The sequence below is a fragment of the Pantherophis guttatus genome, chromosome 3 (genome assembly GCF_059756535.1).
Source record: "Pantherophis guttatus breed Tessera chromosome 3, ASM5975653v1, whole genome shotgun sequence".
NCBI lineage: Eukaryota > Metazoa > Chordata > Lepidosauria > Squamata > Colubridae > Pantherophis > Pantherophis guttatus.
Genome location: NC_142065.1, coordinates 88,610,842 through 88,629,976, shown reverse-complemented (window position 1 = coordinate 88,629,976; position 19,135 = coordinate 88,610,842). Strand labels below are relative to the sequence as shown.

Genomic DNA, 19,135 nt, shown 5'->3' with positions numbered 1-19,135 from the left:
AAGCAACTTAGAACCAAGGAGAAATTTCCTAACGGTGAGAGGAATTAACCAATTGAATGACTTGCCTTCAGAAGTTGTGGGTGCTCCATCACTGAAGGTTTTGAAAAAGAGACTGGATAACCATTTGTCTGAAATAATGTCAGGTCTCCTGCTCAAATGGGATTGGACTAGAAGACCTCTGAAGTTCCTTCCAATTCTATTATTCTATATTTTATATTTCTCCATCTGAAAGAAGGTATACTTTGCTGCTCTTGGCTTATCAAGGTAAGCAGATTGCTTCATCTCCATAAGCTATTTGGACCATCATGTTGAGAAAGAAGATGCCTGCAGAAAACTGCAGCTTAAAATTGAACTGATAAATATCATAAGCGGTCTCTAACCCTGTTAATACAAGTTGTTAATACAACTTGAGCATAACTAAGTAAGAAGACAGAAGGCTTATTTTATATTGAAATATGATTGCCAGAATCACACAAAATGAATTCAGAAAATGATGTGAATAGATTCCAGGCATGAGTGAAGGCATGATATTACTCAGTGACAGATTCTTTATTTGCCTGTGAATCAGGGGTGAAATTCAGCAGGTTCTGACAGGTTCTGGAGAACCGGTAGCAGAAATTTTGAGTAGTTCAGAGAACCAGCAAATACCACCTCTGGCTGGCCCCAGAGTGGGATGGGAATGGAGATTTTGCAGTATCCTTCCCCAGCAATGCCCACCAAGCCACACCACGCCCACCAAGCCACGCCCACAGAACCGGTAGTAAAAAAATTTGAATTCCACCACTGCTGTGAATGACCAATCTTCAATTAAAAAAAATATGTAAAGATCCTACAATATCACTTCCAGTTCCAGTCAAAGGAGATGATGCTAATTATCTGGAGTAATAATTTGATTCTGTAGAAGGTCATGTCATATGCTCAAATGATATACGTATACATTGCAACATGTATTAAACATGAGATAGGAATCCATTGCCATAACGTTTCATCATAATGTTTGCCATAAAGTTACATATGTCAAAGCTGTATTAATTGGAACAGACTTGTGGTGTCATGGTGGATGTGAAATAATGAACTATTTACAGCACCAAAGTTGTCTCAGGAAGAAAAAGCAATTTAGCTATGGTAGATGTTATATCAAGAAAATTTCTATAATGCCTAGATCATTCAAGCGCAGTAATGTTTGATCCAAATTAGCAGACTGTTGGACTGTGCATCTAGGTAGCAAAATGATCTGTCTAGAGTTTTTAGGTGAGTTGACAAAGCTAAGTGAGAGAAAAAAATGTACATTTATTATAGCACACTGGTTAACTGAATTCTTGGCTCTCTTATAAAAAAAATTATCAATGGCAGCTCATAAATTTGTGAAAAAACATGAGAGAGAAGGAAAGGTACGCTACATTTCACAAAGTCCTTATAGAACTATGTACTGAATATAATGAATAAACATTTTTGTTAAAGTGATACTTTATTGAAATATTAAAGAGCATAAATATTTTTCAGTTGATGGTGCTGCAATTCTGCCTTCTAAATATCCTTTTTTGGGAGGGATATATCTTCTTGACTCTTATGAATGAATAGCTTTTCAAAATGTGCCTCTGACAAGCCTTAAAATGAATATCAATTTACTTACTGTGTCTTTGTGTGTGTGTGTTTTTAATCAGCATAGTTGGCACAGTTTTATTTTATTCAGTCAATGTTTCCATTTGTTTCATGGTCTCCAAAGAACTGCTTCTAGCCCCCAATTTTATTAACCCCCAAATTGGCACAATCTGGAACAGTTGCTAATTTTGCAATCAGACAAATCTTCTCATTGTCAATAGAAATAAAATAGAATAAAATAAAATAGAAATAGAAATATTAAACTTAGGTAGTCCTTTTAAAAATGCTGACTAATTGCTCATCTGAGTGCTAGAAAGAAATAATAACTCTTTTATTGTACAGTAGCTCAGTGATAAATAAAGCCTTTGGTTTCTAATTTATAACTTACATTTTTTATAATTTATAGATTATTATTTATAGCCTCCATCTCGGGCAAGACATCCCCATTTTTAAATCAAATTCTAGGCAGCACACAAAATAAAAAAAAAATATTAAGTTTCCCGTATAGCTGTCATAGAAACATAACTTTTTTTTTTTTGCCAGATAAAATTTATGCTCCGTAGGGATAGTCTGCTCTTGAAGTATAGCCTTCTTCATGACTAGTTGGCTATATGTGGGTTGATGGTCATATTATTTACTTTAAAAACCTTCTTAGGCTAGTCTGAAATACTTAGCGAATTGCCTTAGCTAAGGGAGATACGTTGAAGAAGGTTGCTTTCATACATTAATATGTTTGATCATTAGCGTCCTTAAAGATGGATTAGACAGGGATTTCAGCCTTGTCTTAAAGACATGCCACCCCTTATGTATTCATTTCCAAAATAATTTTACACAAGGGCTGGGAATTTAAACACACATAACTTTCACCTAATTTGGTTCAAAACTGAGTTGATGTGTTGAAAACTTGTGTAATTCAACTGGGTACCTTAGAATAGCCATTAAGACATTCTCCATCTCCTTTTTCTTCTTTACCTGCTTCATAAAATAATTATACTGAATTTAATGAAGTTTTTGTTAGTGACATATTTTCATTCATTTTTGTTTGTTTGCCCACATGAGCCCATGAATGCATGTAATTGAGCTTCCTTGGCTGCCTAGTCAAAGAAAAAAGACATTGAGGTGTTACATTCCTTTATGGTCACCATCTCTTAGTCTTCTGTCAGTATAGCTTTCAGAAACTCAGCTAAAATGGGGGGGGGAGGGTGGGAAACATATTCAGAAAAATATACAGTTTTAAGAATATCTTTTTGGAATTTATAATTTGATTTTGAAACTTCTAAAACTGTGTCTTACTATTTCCTTTCTGAATTTATTTCGGATTGATTATTTTCATTTGTTGGTTTTCAAAAAAGTACCCTTGGTAAAGAGTCAGTTCATTAAAGTTAACGTCTCTTTTCAAGCAGCCATACCTTTGTTTAAACTTCTTTAAAATTTGGAAAAAATAAATTATTGTTTTGTTTACTAGTATGTGACAAATGTAAATTAAAACAAACTGTCAGATGTAAATGCCTTATTCTCCAATGTGTAAATAATGTATATATGGAACATCAGAGGTTAACTTATTCTTTGGACTTTAATGTATTCATAACTTACCACTCCCATTCCTAGCTCCACCCCTTGTATATATAAGGAGCCACCCTCACCATTCTCGCTGCTTCTACCTTGAATATTCAGTGAATATAGAATGCCTATCATAATTAAAAAGAAATATATTTAAAGCTCTAACTCCTATTATCTCTATTGAGTCTGATCCTGAAAATATTGCAACAAGCTGGTAGCAGAGGATGGTTAATTGACTCAATAAGTAATTAAAAATGTCCAAGAAAGATAGGCCCAACACCAGGGCCTACAGCAAAGAAATAGAAACTGATCAAGAGATGACCAACGAATCCACCAATGCGATTTCGAGAGAATCCGAAGAATACACCACTGAAGAAGAAGAACTAATGAGTGAAAATAATGACCAGAAAGAAATCGAAATAGAAAATAACGAACTCAGGTCAGAAATATTAAAGATACTAAAAAGCCAAAAGAATGATGAAAATCTCATCGCGGACCTCCAGGAGATGCTGAAGAACAGCGGAGCAGCGAGAGAGAAAAACGTCATTAAAGAAAAACCCAAAGATCAAAAAACCGTAAGTGAGATGACTACTGAGAAAATAGTTGTTAAAAAGAAAAGATGTGATCCCGCGCGAAATTTTGAATGGCAGCCATCTTGGTTTCAACGAACTTCAAAAGAGAATGGAGCAGAGCCAATCAAAACGCTCAGTTCAAAATTTCTGGCGCGAAAAACACTATCAGACGAAGAAAGTGAGAAAGAAGTCTCAAACTCTTCAGATGATTCAAAATCAGAAAGTGAAGACGATTTAACAAAATCTCAAGTAAAATCAGCAATGAAAACGCTTTTTGCTGCTTTTGGGCCAAGACTGAAAATTACCAAGACATCTACGAAGAAGCAAGAAATCAAACCGGCGACTCAAGACCTGCACGCTCCCATCCTGACTTCGAAAGCGACGACGCCCGAGCCCAGAGAGCCATGCCGATTTCGCCCTACACCACAGACAAGATCGAATGCCAACGCACACAAAAAGAAGAAAAGAACCGTCGCCACCACCAGAACCCCAAAAACCGAGCCAGAGACCGACTCATCTGAGGAGGAGCGGATCGAGAGAGCTGAAAGGGAGAGAACCTTCCACGACGCCACCAAAGAAGAAATGAGCAACGCGCATGTGCGAAACTACGTAGACGACCCAGAAGGACTTGGACTGGCCAGAGAACCGCGCAGACTCATTGCAAGCATCCCAATGCTGTTCTGTAATTTCCTGCACTTGAGAGATCACGGACTGCCCCAGGTTGTAAGTAATGGACAGAATAATGTAGGTAACTTACCCAGTGACTTCCCAAAACTTAGAATTGATGGCATTAATTTACAAGAGTGGTATCAACAGCTTCAGGTTATTTTCATGAAAGAAAATTTACTATTCTTTATAACTAGCCCTCCAAGAAGACCTTGGACCTTAAAAATAGATTGTTTACATCATAGAGCATTTTTCATAATAATATCTAGCGTGTCTCCTGCAATGTATCATAGCATCAAACCAAACCTAACAGTATCAGAAATAATTCAATGCATGTTTAATCTATTTCACAGCGATAGCGTAGCTACAACCACAAGAATGTCTAAGGATTTCTTTTCCTCTAGAGTAAAACCAGGGGTTTCTATAAGTGAGCATTTGATAAATCTAAACAAAATAAGAGCTGAGCTACAATTGAGGGGGGAAGTGATTTCAGATCAAACAATGAAAAGTGTTATTATCAATTCACTTGATCCATCATGGGATAGCTTTATGTCACACTTAGATACCATTAATTTGGGATATTTATCCATAGAAAGCCTATCTAACAAATTGATAGCAGAAGACAATTCAAGAAAAAATCGATCCAGTAACCAAACAGACCACAAACCTTTTAGGAAAGTAGTCTTTCAAGACAAACATAATGAGGCCTTTAGATGCTACAATTGTGGATCCAGGGAACATAGTAGAAGAGACTGCCCCAAAGTCTCAAGAGAGAGACATAGGCCAGAATATAAGAGCAAATATAATTACAGACAATCTTCCACAGATAGACACAAATATAGAAGTCCACCAAATTACAAAGAAGGTAGAGGGGGTAGAGAAAATTCAAAAGAGAGGAAATCTGGGTCACTGAATGGGCTAAATAAACAAGACAGCACCAGAACACAGCAGGATGAGAATAACAATTGGCTTATTGATTCTGGTGCAACAAATCACACCACCAACAACAAAAGTATATTATCTTCATTTATAGAAGATAAGTTTGTGATAAAGGTAGCTAATCAAGAAAAGGTTCAAGTACTAGGCAAAGGAAATGTGACCTTGCCTGGTCTAGGGAAAATAGAGGGGGTATTATTAATCCCAGAAATACCTCACAACATACTAAGTGCCATAAAATTAAGCAGAGAATCTGATATCAATATAGTTTTCTCAAAGGGGAAAGCAACTATAGAAAAGAACAAAACAAATGTAGGTACTGTAATGATAAAAGGAGGTCTACCCTATCTGATAACTAAAGAAAGATGTTTACATAACATTGATTCAAATATGGAAGATTGTATTGAAGCAGATGATGAAAATGTCAGTAACAGTGACAATGATGAGTGTAGAATAACTCATGATCACAAAATTACATACAAGGAAAAGAAACCAAAAATAGGTAAACCAATTCATGATGAGTGTGCTCACATCTTACACAGGAAGTTAGGACATGCAAGCTTTCCTGTAGTACAAAAAATGACTGAACACGCAGAAGGTGTCAAAATAAAAAATTGTGAAAATTATTTGGAATGCTCAGTATGTAAATCCACCAAACTAAAAACCAGTCCCAGACCAAAAAAATCTAACAGATCAACTAACAATATTTTTGATTTGGTACATATGGACTTAGTTGGTCCATTAAGTCCCTCAATTACCTATAGAAAACGTTACTTCCTAACAATAGTGGATGACTACAGCCGATATGGTTTTGTTTACACATTAAAGCACAAGGATGAAACATTTCAGAAATTTAAGGAATTCTACAAACGTATAGAAACACAACATAATATCAGAATAAAGCAAATTATGACAGATAGGGGATGTGAGTTCATGTCTAAAGAATTCTCCCAATGGTTAAAGGATAGAGGAATGTTACATTTCACGTCCAATCCTTTTTCTGCATTTCAAAATGGAGTTGCAGAGAGGAAAAATTCCACACTACAAACCATGATTAGGTGCACATTAGAGGATGCTGGTTTAGGCAAACAATTTTGGTCAGAAGCATTACATTATTCAAATTACACTCAAAATAGAACCTGGTCCAGTATTGTGAATAAGACACCATATGAGGTGATGTACAATAGAAAACCCAAATTATCACACATGCACATATTTGGAGTCACTGCAGACGTACACATACCTAAACAATTGAGGAGAAAGGGAGAAAACGTATCCAGGAGATTAAGATTCATGGGATACGAAACTGGAACCAAAGGGTACAGATTTATTGATAGTAATAACAAATTTATAGTATCCAGAACAGCTGTGTTCCATGAACAGGCCAATTGGTCAAAATTGCACCTTAATGAAATATTTCCTAATAAATGTAAAGATACGATATCTTGCGAGGAAGGAACAACAGAAAATCAAAATATTAACAAAAGTAAGAACAAAACCAAAACTTGGACTAATAGTCAGCATAAAATAAAGACAGACACATTAACAAAAAAGGAAGCTAGATATTTGCATGATAACCATAGCAAGCCTGAAAGAACTATTAGAAACAATAGAAACCAAATACCAAATAAATACAAAGATTACATAATGCATATGAATGGAGAACAAATAACACCTAATACATATGAAGAAGTATTGAAACTTCCACATGAAGAAAGAGAAAAATGGGAACTAGCTATGGAAAAAGAGATGGAAAGTTTACAAGGATTAAATGTATTCACACCTGCGATCGCACCTAAAGATAAAACAATTATAGGTACCAGGTGGATTTATAAAATTAAGAACTTAGAAGGAGGCAATACCTTATACAAGGCTAGACTAGTTGCACAAGGCTATGCACAAAAATATCCAGAAGACTATACTGATACATATTCACCCACAGTGAGAACAGAGAGTGTCAAAACAGCCCTTGTAGTAGCTTCTGCACTCAATCTGGACGTATTCCAATATGACATACAGACCGCATACTTACATGCAAAATTAGATAAGGAAATATATGTAAGAGCACCACACAGTCAATACACTAATAAGAACGAAATTTGGTTATTAAATAAGAGTCTGTACGGATTAAAGCAATCCGGCAAAAGATGGTACGATTGCTTGGTAAAAGTACTTAAGACCATGGATTTCAACGCCACCACTGCTGATAACTGTTTCTTTGTAAAAAAGAGTAATGATCATATTGAATTTGTATTAATTTACGTGGACGATATTTTATACATTGGAAAGCATAAAGAGAGCAGGGAAATCTTTGTAAATAAGTTAAATGAACACTTCTCACTGAAATCCCTGGGTAAAGTGAATAAATACCTTGGTGTGCAAATTAACAAAACTAAAAGGGGATTCAAACTTACACAGAAAGATAAAATCATCGAACTCCTAAACAAATGTAACTTAAATAATGCCAAAACCTGTGACACCCCTATGCAAACTGATTTTCTTAGAAACACTGATGAATCTTCCCCTGAGTTTAAAGACAACACATTTTACAGATCAGTTATAGGTTCACTCCTCTATATATCTAATTGGACTAGGCCAGATATTGCATTACCTCTCAATCTATTGTCAAGATATGTTAGTAAACCAACCTTGTATCATTGGGAAGCTGTCAAAAGAATTCTAAGATATCTGAAGGGTACATTAGATTTTTGTTTAATGTTGGAACCCAATAATGACAGAGAACCAAAAATTACTTGTTATGCTGATGCAGATTGGGCTGGTGATACATCATGCAGGAAGAGTACTTCTGGTTATGTTTTTCTATTGAATGATTGTCCAGTTTACTGGTATACTGGTAAACAAGAACTAGTAGCCACTTCTACTACAGAAGCGGAATATGTTTGTTTGTCCAAGGCTGCAAATAACCTTGTATGGTTCAATGATCTGATCACTGATGTTTGGAAGAAACCCACTTTACCATTTATTATGCATGAAGACAATAAAGCGGCCATTGAAATATCCAGATCCGATGCAATTGGACAAAGGTCCAGGCATATTGATATAAAGTTTAAGCATGTGAGACAACTGTCTCAAGACGGATTCATTAAAGCAATACATTGCGATACTTCTGAACAATTAGCTGACATATTAACAAAACCCTTACCTTCTAAACAACACAAATATTTAACTTCTAAATTATATGTATTATATTGTCCTGAATCAGAATGTAATTGGTGTTGTGTAACGAACCGGCATTTAGAGGGGGATTTGTCAGATGTAAATGCCTTATTCTCCAATGTGTAAATAATGTATATATGGAACATCAGAGGTTAACTTATTCTTTGGACTTTAATGTATTCATAACTTACCACTCCCATTCCTAGCTCCACCCCTTGTATATATAAGGAGCCACCCTCACCATTCTCGCTGCTTCTACCTTGAATATTCAGTGAATATAGAATGCCTATCATAATTAAAAAGAAATATATTTAAAGCTCTAACTCCTATTATCTTTATTGAGTCTGATCCTGAAAATATTGCAACACAAACTACATTTCTTTTTAAATGTGCTCGTTTTCCTTTGCAAAACATTGCATCTGTTGAAATTACAAGACACTGAAGCAATACATTTCATCTTCAGATAACTTTTGTAGGTAAAAGAGTTTGGAGGCAGGTCTAAAATATCAACATTAATTTATCGCAAAGAACATGTAATAGCTTGAAGCGTAATAGGTACTTCTACTATATCAAGGGAGGAAAACCCTTTCTCCTGTTATGGTCTGTTAACTGATAACATTACTTGGATGAAGTCCACATTTTGTGGATAAGTATCTTTAGATCAAACTTTGAAAGTAATAAGAGTCTAAATGACTGGGATTAAAATCATGGATTCATTCCATGTGAGACTAGATTAAATTTTCCATGTTTTGCCTTTATGCTATATCTTTGAATTATGTACAGTCCATGTCTGCTGTCATATTGCCTCCCTTTGTTACTCAGAACAGTAATGGTTTACTTCTGAATTTTAACATCATGGCATTTTGAATCACACAACTCAGCATGATATGGTTATAGGGTCAGTTTAGAATTTTCTCAGTTACACGTGGAGGTCAGAATAAAAGGGACAAACCCTTTTGCCAGAAAATGACTCATGTCTTATTTATTTTGTATTTTTTCTCATATAACTTTTTTGGGGGTCATTTTGAGTCAGTGTTGACATCAGCAGACTGCCTGGAGAAGTCTGAGCAGCTTTTTTGGCAAGATTTCAGAAGTGGCTTGCCATTGTTTGCTTTCTAGAAGTAAAATAGAGTGACTGTCCCATAGACATTTGGTTGGTTTCATGCCTAAGGTGGAACTCAGCACTCTCTCAGTTTCTAGTCTGGTGCTTTAACCATAACACCAAACTGGCTCTCCATATAATAATAGTACTGGTTAGTGTAGTGGTTAAGGCACCAAGCTAAAAACTGGGAGATTAAGAGTTCTAGTCCTATTTTAGGAACATAGCCAACTGGGTGACCCTGGGCCAATCATTCTCTCTTAGCTCTTGGAAGCCACTTCTGAAATCTTGCCAGGAAAATTTCAGTACAACAAATAGTCCAGGCAGTACCTAGGAGTCAACACTGACTTGAAGGCATCATATAGCATTTCCAAAATCCTATTTGAAATGCTGCTAATGTTTCTAGAAACTGGTGTCCTGAATTAAATATATTGCAAAATATGGGAAACTGTTCAGGTGGTAAAAGATTTAGTACTGTGTTTGTAACCCAGGATTACATTTATTAATCCTTATTTTATGGCATCTAGTAAGATACAGTGCTAGTAGGATACATGACTAGTTGGGAGATTTTCTCAGCTTAATAATAACATTAAGCAAGACAAAAGCTTAGGATAAGCTTTTACAAACATTTAATACAAAGGCATTTGATGTAAAGGTCTAGGAGAACTCACTGCGGCCAACTTGCTGCAGCCAACTCTCCAGAGCCAATTTACCGCAGCTAACTCACTACAGGCCAACTCGCCATGGCCAACTCACCACAGACAGGACAACTTGCCATAGACAGGAGTTATACTAATATCAAAGGAATGGTGGAATAGAATCATTAAAGAAAGGATGCCAAATGAGGGACAAAATGAAATGTGAATGACAAAATTAAAATATTTTTAAAAATATTTTAAATAATTAAATTGAGTTATTGATTTGTCCCACAGTTAGTTGTCCCACGGCCATGGTGAGTTTTCCCATGGTGAGTCAGCCATGGCAAATTGGCCGCAGCGAGTTGTTCCATTCCGCATCGTAACACTTACAGTAAAATGCTAATCATAAATCTTATTTTAGCAAAGAAAAAAGTCGCATTGCTCCTTTTTCATTCAATTTGTAAAGTAAAAAAATACTTTTTTAATCAGTCCCTTCTGGAAAAAAAAATCCTACTATGTTTCTGATTCCTTAACTGTGTAACTTTTATTTACAACTATAAAAGGGAAGCAGCATAAGAAAGTGCTTCCCAGGACTGCTAGTAGAGCTTCCTGCCACTAATCCACCAATGCCTGGTATTTTTCCTTTCGCAATTTAGTATGCAACTGAAGATTTAATCGAATATGACTATGACTATGGGGATCCAGATTATAAAGATTATAAAGATTATAAAGACCTTGAAACTGTAACAGAGGGACCCCCACTATACGACGAGACTGTAGCATACACTGAGGTAACAGCACGTGGTGTATATCTTGTCTGATGTCCGTCCGTCCGTCCGTCCGTCCTGTCTGTCTGATGGTTTGTCCACGTGGTGTCTTATTGTTGATCAAACTCACTCACTCTGCTTTCCTTTCCTGTTTGTCCACAAAAGCTCATTTTAATTTCAACAGCGGCAGCCAGAGCAATTGACAGGAAATCATTATTTGTCATCCTTTGCTTGTCCTGATGTCTTTCATGTCTTACTGCTCTTCCCCTGCTGTTTGTTTATGTTCTTCCATTCCATCTTTCGCCCCCTTTTTCAGAGAAAGAACAAAGCCCCAAAGAAGAAGAAGAAGACAGGGATCGCTAGCTCAAAGAACAACCCCCAAAAGTTCAAATTCAAAAAATCTGAAACACTGCCATCCAAGAAGAAGAAAAACTCTCGAGCTGCAGCCAGAGGCAAAATAGGGGTAAAAGTAGCTCAGAAATAATCAAGATCTCTCCTAGACTGAGCTTGGAAGATCTGTGATGATGACAACCAGTAGCGCTAACCCTTAGTAGATGAAAACACCCCTGGCTAATATTGTAATCTAGCTAAACAGAAATTATCCTGAAGCGTTTGCCTTTTTCCCCTGCCTGTTAACTTTGTACTTTTTTCCTTTCGCATTAGGCCAATGTTGTTGATGAATATCATGAGTATAATGTGGCTGAAGTTGACTATGGAACTGAAGCTTACCAGACTGTGATTCCTACTCAAACAACTGGACGAAATGAGGTAATGAGGTACTCTTCCGGAAGGCGCTGAAGACCTGGTTCTGCCAGTGAGGTCACTGGGCCGGGGTGGGTGGGAGGTGGAGGATGATTTTGTTATATTGTACTATATTAATTTATTTGATTCTTTTTGTTAGTTTTTATTGTTTTAAATGTGGTCTTTTATTCTGTAAACTGCCTTGAGTTGCCATGGGTGAATAGGCAGCAATATAAATTCAATAAATAAAAAAATAATGAAGAATAGAGAAATATAAAGACATGATTATGTCAAAGATTTTCATCAGTAAAAAAAAAAAATATTACCATGTCATTATCAGCAAGCCAGAAAACCAGTTTGGTGTAGTGGTTAAGGCATTGATCTAGTAACCAGGAGACTGTGAATTCTAGTCTTGCCTTAGGGTTACCCTTAGGCATGAAAGCTCTTCTGGGCCAGTCATTCTTTCTTAGCCCAATCCACCTCACAGGATGGTTGTGGGGAAAACAGGACGAGGAAAGAGTATTATATACGTTTACCTCCTTGAGTTACTTCCAAAGTATTAAAGACAGGATTAAAAAAATCTAATAAATAAATAATGTCATTTAAGAGAACGGTTAAAGACTAAAATCGTGTGTTATATAACTGAGATCCAGTTTTGTGGTATTTCATAGTCACATTCAGTCTTGACCTGAGAAATGACTTCAAGAGATTCCCATTTTCTGTAGGAATGCAATCACATACATTTTTGGATGTCAAGCAAAACATTCAATAATGGCTAAGCAAAGCTCAAGGATACCTAAGCATGATGTAAGACATTGCCCACAGTTTTGATTTCAGTGGCATGAAATGAAGTATTAGGGTTTTTTTTGCCCCAGTAGTCATTATAGACAAGATTTGCTCCAATGGAGACTCCTACTTAAGAGAAAAAAAATGTGGTGAGTGGATGGTGACTGGAGTCTTGAGAATAGTCACTTGGCTATGTACAAGAGAGTCAATTTATTCACATTTATTTATTTATTGCTTCAATTTATATGCTGCCCTTTTCCGGAGACTCAGGGCGGCTTACAATGCGTTAAGCAACAGCCTTCATACTTTTGTATATACCTGCTTAGTAGGGCTTTCGCCCCCCCCCCAAGTGGTGTTCTTTTTTATACAAAGTCAGCTTATTGCCCCCACAAACCGGGTCCTCATTTTACCTACCTCGAAAGGATGGAAGGCTAAGTCAACCTTGAGCCTGGTGAGATTTGAACTTGTAGTAATTGCAGGCAGCTGGTGTTACTTAACAGTGCTTTAGTCTGCTGCGCCACCAAGGCTTGTTTACATTACAGTCTCATTTATACCAAATATTGAGTGAGATTAAGTAGGTGTAACTATGATATCTAGATGCAGAGCACCATGAAGACAAGCATCAGGAGGTCTTCTGCTCTGCTCACCTGGTTCCTAGTTCAATATAGGCACCCATACACATAACTTTTGTCAAGTACAGTTTCCTGGTTAGGGATATTTGTTTCTGTACCTCTAGAGTTTGCAATTCAGCTGCATTTGAAAAATACGCACTGATATCTAAATGTATCTTTCTTTAGGTTATGAATCAAAAGCTTTACTGAAAATCAGCCTTAAACTTTCTGTGGCTGATATCTGCTCATTTCTGAGTGTGCATAATCAGCTAATATTTATGAATGTGTATACAGCGATTCATAAATATTGCCCTCTGGGGGAAAAAAAGAGATTTTAAGCAATAATTTCTAAAGTTTTTGGATTCTGCTAAAGCAGATACGTTTACTGTGGGGCTTGATTGGTCTTATTCTAAAACAAACTTCTCTGCATATTGAAGAAAATGCTATTTAACTAATGCTAGTGCTTAACAGTTTAATGCTTGGTTTCACACAGCTCTCAATCAGAACTTTCAAAGTTGTTATCTTCCATAATAGCAGCTTTTTATGTTCAATCAATATTGAACAATGTTTTCTTTATTAAGGATATAAAATTGAACTTGGATAAGTTTAAGATTTTGCAAAAGAGCGCATTCAGATAAAAAGACTTAGCTTAGCTTTCATCTGTTCTGCTTTAAGTGCACATGGATACAGTATTTTAACAAAATTGTATTGCAGATTCAGAGAATAAAAGGTTGGACAGGGCCCTGTAGATTATCTAGTCCAACTCCATCTAGTATGGGAATCCATTACTGCAACTTCTCTTCTATTCACCTCTAATGAAGAAGGGGTCTCTGCATTTTAGAGCAGCCTACTCCATTTTGAACAATACTTAACATTACTTCCCCCCTCCCAACTGCCAGATAAAATCTACTTCCTTGTAACTTAAATTAATCATTTATTGTCCTGTCTTCTGGAACAACTCTGCTCTATTTTCTCTAGAGGAACCTCAAATACTTGAAGACAGCTATCACGTCTTCCTGCAGCTTTTGCTTTTCCAGATTAAACATGCCAAGCTCCTCCAAGTGTTCCATATAAGTTTTTTCAAAACTTTATGGACCCCTTCTGACAACATTGTGCTGCCCCCATCCTGGACCACAGGTTGACAACCACTGCTTTACACTGTTGTCTCATTATCAACTGATGATCCACCAAGACAGTCTGATCCATTTTGCGTATCTGTTACCCAAGATCCTTCCCCCTCACAATCCATATTCATGCCTTTAATTTTTCCTATCCTAAAAGGATCTTGTGTTTGTCATTATTAAATATAATCTTATTAGTTTTCACTCATGTTCTGGCTTTTCAAGAGTCTCCTGAATGTTCCTAAATTTTCTTTAAATCATCCCGTCTTTTTTTCTACTGCAAATTTGATAATACTATTTTCTAAATCCTGGCTCGCATTGTCTATATACCTCCCTGTGCTATGCTATTCAACTCTTTCTTCCAGTGTGGTATATATTTACCCATTGAGAACAATTGTTTAAAGAATATTTTTAGCTGTAAACCGCCCAGAATCACTTACCGTAGATAGTGAGATGGATGTTGCCTAAACTTGATAGATAAAAACATTAAACTGGTGTAAAGTTTGTAGGAAATCCATATTTTCCCATTTTCTCTACTGGTATAATATGGAAATTTTAACAAATCTTGCTGAAGTCAGATACAGAAGATCTATAATATTTCCATGGTTTATTAAACTGATCGCTCTATCCAAAAAGGAGATCAGTTTGGTTTGGCATGACTTGTTCTTGACAAACCTATGTTGGTATCTAGTATCTATCTAGCATGCTGGTAATCTAGTATCTAGTATCAGTGTCAAGCTGATTACTCTGTTAATTATTCGAGTCTTAAGAAGAACATTTGCCTATTTCCAGTTTTTTGGCATGACACTTTTACTCTATGATTTCTCAAAGATAAAGAAAGGGACTGAGGTGGCATCTGCAAACTCCTTTAAAACACTTGGCAAATCATTTTAGGATATACAAATATGACAGTTACATAGCATTAATCAATATCTCATTAGAGCTTGGTACATATTTTGAACACTGTTACTGACATTAATATGTGTGAAGCCAAGCATAAAAACTTAGAAGTAATTCTGGTAAATAAACATACACAGAGACACTACTGTAGTTATGTTTTAGGAATGGCATACCTGAAAAAATCAATTTAAAAAATTGGACTAGTGAGAATTTGTCACTAAATAATCTAACTACATCAATCCAGTCTACACAGGATTTCATTTAATATATACTTAAATGATAAAGTATAAATCTTCAAAAGAATTAATTTCATTGCAGGTAACTAGGTATGTTGGAGCATTCTTTTAATAACTCTGAAAAACTGGCTTCTTAGTTTCTCAGAAACAAGTTAAAAGATGTTGTTTTATTTTGCAAACCATTATATTAAAATCTGCAAAATGCTTACATTGCTTTACTAACTATAACCCACATATTCATCCTATTCCTCCAAACCTCTACTGCTTATATGAATAGCAAATTCCTGTTGAAGAAGTATTTACTGAAGATTACGTAACGGGAGAGGATTATAATTCAAAGACTAAAAATAATGAGGAAACAGATTATGGAAACAGAGGAGTAGACCACAGTGAAGCTGAAGTTGTGGTAGATGGAGATTTAGGCGAATATGATTTTTATGAATATAAAGAATATGAAGAGAAACCAACCAGTCCTACTAATGAGGAGTTTGGGCCTGGAGTTCCTGCAGAGACTGATATCACAGAAACAACCGTAAGTTGGATACTTCTGAGACAGTCTTCAAAGATGCTTAATGGCTAGCAGTTTTTTTTATGGGTGTCTATATTTTCTATCATTTAACTAGAGATGGAAAATGGAAAGGGAATATTTTCAGGTAGTCCTCACTTAACAATCACAATTGAAGTCTGAATTTTGGTCAAAAGGTATTGTGGTCATTGAGTGGGTCACCATGGGTCCTGACTTGATTTCACAACTGTTTTTTAATGACAATCTCAAGGCACTGACCACAGTTATGAAGAGAATTATGTGGTTGTTAAGCAAGCCATGTGGTGCTTAAGTGAATCTCCATTCTCCAACTGGTGATTTTTGCCAAAAAAACCAGGATAATTGTTGCAAATTGTGGTCACATTACCACAGGACACTGCAATCGATTGTAAATATGAGCCAGTTTTCAAGCATGACAAACATAACTTCAAGGATGGATTGTAATTGTTTTTGAAATCCGTTATAATTTTGAACAGTCATTAACATGAGTGGTTGTTAAGCGAGGACTACCTGTATATATTTCCATAAAAATGACTTGGCTAAAAAACTGATTTTCAAAAAAATAACCTAATATGAACATACAACTCTGAATTTGGGAGGTCTCATCCACTTCACATTGCCTGTGATCATCATTTATAACCTTCCCAGCTGGCTTCCCAGAAACAAAGTCAGTGGGGAAGCTAGATTCGATTAATGACTGCATGAGTCACTTAACAATGGCAATGATTTGCTTAACTGTGACAAAAAAGGTCATAAAATGGAGCACAATTCACTTAGCAACTGCCTTACTTATCGATGGAAACATTGAGCTCAATTGTGCCCGTAAGGTGAGGATTACTTTAAATAAGTAAGACTGTAAATAAGTGGATTTCTGCTCCCGCATGCACAAATGGCTGAATATACAATTTGTATTTACAAACCATTTGTGTTTATGATTGCTTAATTCCCACAACTAAAACTTAACAAACTTAAGACTGTGCGTGTACGCTCGCGTGCGCACATTCACACACAGACACATATAAAAAAAACCAGCCTGCCACAATCTTTTTTGAATCTATAGAACAACAAATGTTAGTAGTCACAAAGTGAAAATCACAGATTTAACTTTTAGAAAAGTAGTTTTCAGGATTCTTTTTTAAGGAGAAAACGTTATCATAAGAGGCCTTTGTAGTATAGACTGAACTCCACTGTTAATATTAATATGAAGGAAATAAGCAAACAGATACTATATAGAAAGGGACCGCATTCAGTGGATGTTTACATCAGAGCTGTTGATTTGGATGGATTCTGCTAAACTATTTTGTTTATCACTTTGTTAATATGGGGAACTACTTTGTTGATCAACAGTAAATCACACACTTTATATGCTCTGTCCCAGGCAACTCCAGATAGGATTGAGTTTCTGTCAGTGCAGTTAAGGCTGGATAGAAGCTTGTATAGATATAAAGCAATATATTAATCTCCCATGGAATTTAGGAACTCACTTGCAGATTTTGAACAGATCAAAGCATTCAGACTTATGGCATGCTTTGGTTTTGTGAAGATCTAATGAAAGACCATAAGGGATGCGGTGGCTCAGTAGCTAAGACGCTGAGCTTGTCGATCAAAAGGTCGGCAGTTCAGCGGTTCAAATCCCTAGTGCCGTGTAATGGGATGAGCTCCCGTTACTTTTCCCAGCTTCTGCCAGCAGTTCAAAAGCATGTAAAAAATGCAAGTAGAAAAATAGGGACTACTTTGGTGGGAAGGAAACAGCGTTCCATGCGCCTCTGGTGTTTAGTCATGCTGGCCACATGACCGCGGAGATATCTTTGGACAGTGCTGGCTCTTCGGCTTCAAAAAGGAAATGAGCACCGCCCCCTAGAGTCAGGAACGACTAGCACATACGTGCGAGGGGAACCTTTACCTTTAATGAAAGACCAATAAATTCTAAGATTCACAGAAAGTTCTCAGAAACAAGGTGTTTAAGTCTTATTAAATATTATGGTTCTTTGCACAGTCAGCCAGATGATTAGACTGAATTTAGCATTTTTTGACTACCCATCGAACCCTTTCCAAGGACCTATTGTTGTTGTTGTTACCTATATCCTTATATATTTGTGCATTGATTCGGTAGGTGAATGGCCATCATGCATATGGAGAAAAAGGACAGAAAGGAGAAGCAGCTGTCATTGAACCAGTGAGTGTGCTATTTTATATATTATGTACAGTACATATATTATATAAAAATAATAATAAAATGTTATATACTGTATAAAATAAATATACAGGCAAGTCTAACAACCAGAATATATGAAGTGCAATTAAAAATATAGCAGGGTTAATAAAATCAGAAAAAAAAATAGAACAATGAATAACTGAGCAACATGTGTAAAAACTAAAAATATATCCATAAAATGTTAATACAACAGAAGTTCAATTTTTAATGCATTATTACATTTAAACATATTATTAACCATTTATAGCTCCTTCTCAGTTTTAGTACAATATGTTACTTCATCACAATGATATTTATATACTATGCTTAGATTCTTAATATACTATTATGTAGGTATCCGATTCTTGCTTTGGACCTAGATGTGTCTCTCTTCATTTCCTTTTGAGATTTTCTTTTTTCTTTTCCCTGAAAGTTTTATTTAGATTTTTAAAATAAACCCAGTCGAACATTCCCAGTGCTCCTCCTCCTCCTCCTTTTACCAAAACAAGTTTTTTTTGTAAAAGAGCGTTGAAGGAAACTGTCTGATTGACATCAGATTTTGAATCAGTGGGTTTGTCTTTAAGGGTTGGGTCTCCATTACTGCATTATTTTAAGGCATGTTTAAGAATACCGCTTCACCTAGGAAGCCTTGTAGGCTCCATCCCCCCCCCCCAACACACTTTGCCATAAATGGGCATTTCGTGCTTCCGAGATGTTGCAAGCATCTCAGCTCTTTATTATTCTATTACCTGTTCAAAGATAAGTCTGGGAAAAGCAGGAAGCACCAGCAGAGACAACTTGATCATTATTTTGAATCATCTTTTTTGTGGGAATGAGTTTTATAAGAGTAGATCATAAATGCTGTACTTTTCTTATCTGTGGGAGTTTTCTTCCAATTTGCCGCTGTTTCTCAATTTTAAAATGTTTCTTTCCATCTTTTGTCAAAATTACCACTTCTGGCAATAGTTATTTTCACTATCTCCTT

The 19,135-nt window shown here is 36.1% G+C and overlaps 1 protein-coding gene across 1 annotated transcript in view; it reads left to right on the top strand.

Moving 5' to 3' along the window:
• The window catches only part of COL11A1 (collagen type XI alpha 1 chain), a 274,990-nt gene that overhangs the window by 89,818 nt on the left and 166,037 nt on the right, over positions 1–19,135 (top strand). Inside the window, exons 6-9 of the mRNA XM_060690063.2 lie at positions 10,907–11,041; positions 11,681–11,785; positions 15,690–15,944; positions 18,070–18,132. Coding sequence (XP_060546046.2) covers positions 10,907–11,041; positions 11,681–11,785; positions 15,690–15,944; positions 18,070–18,132 — 558 coding nt within the window. The remainder of the gene's footprint in view (positions 1–10,906; positions 11,042–11,680; positions 11,786–15,689; positions 15,945–18,069; positions 18,133–19,135) is intronic.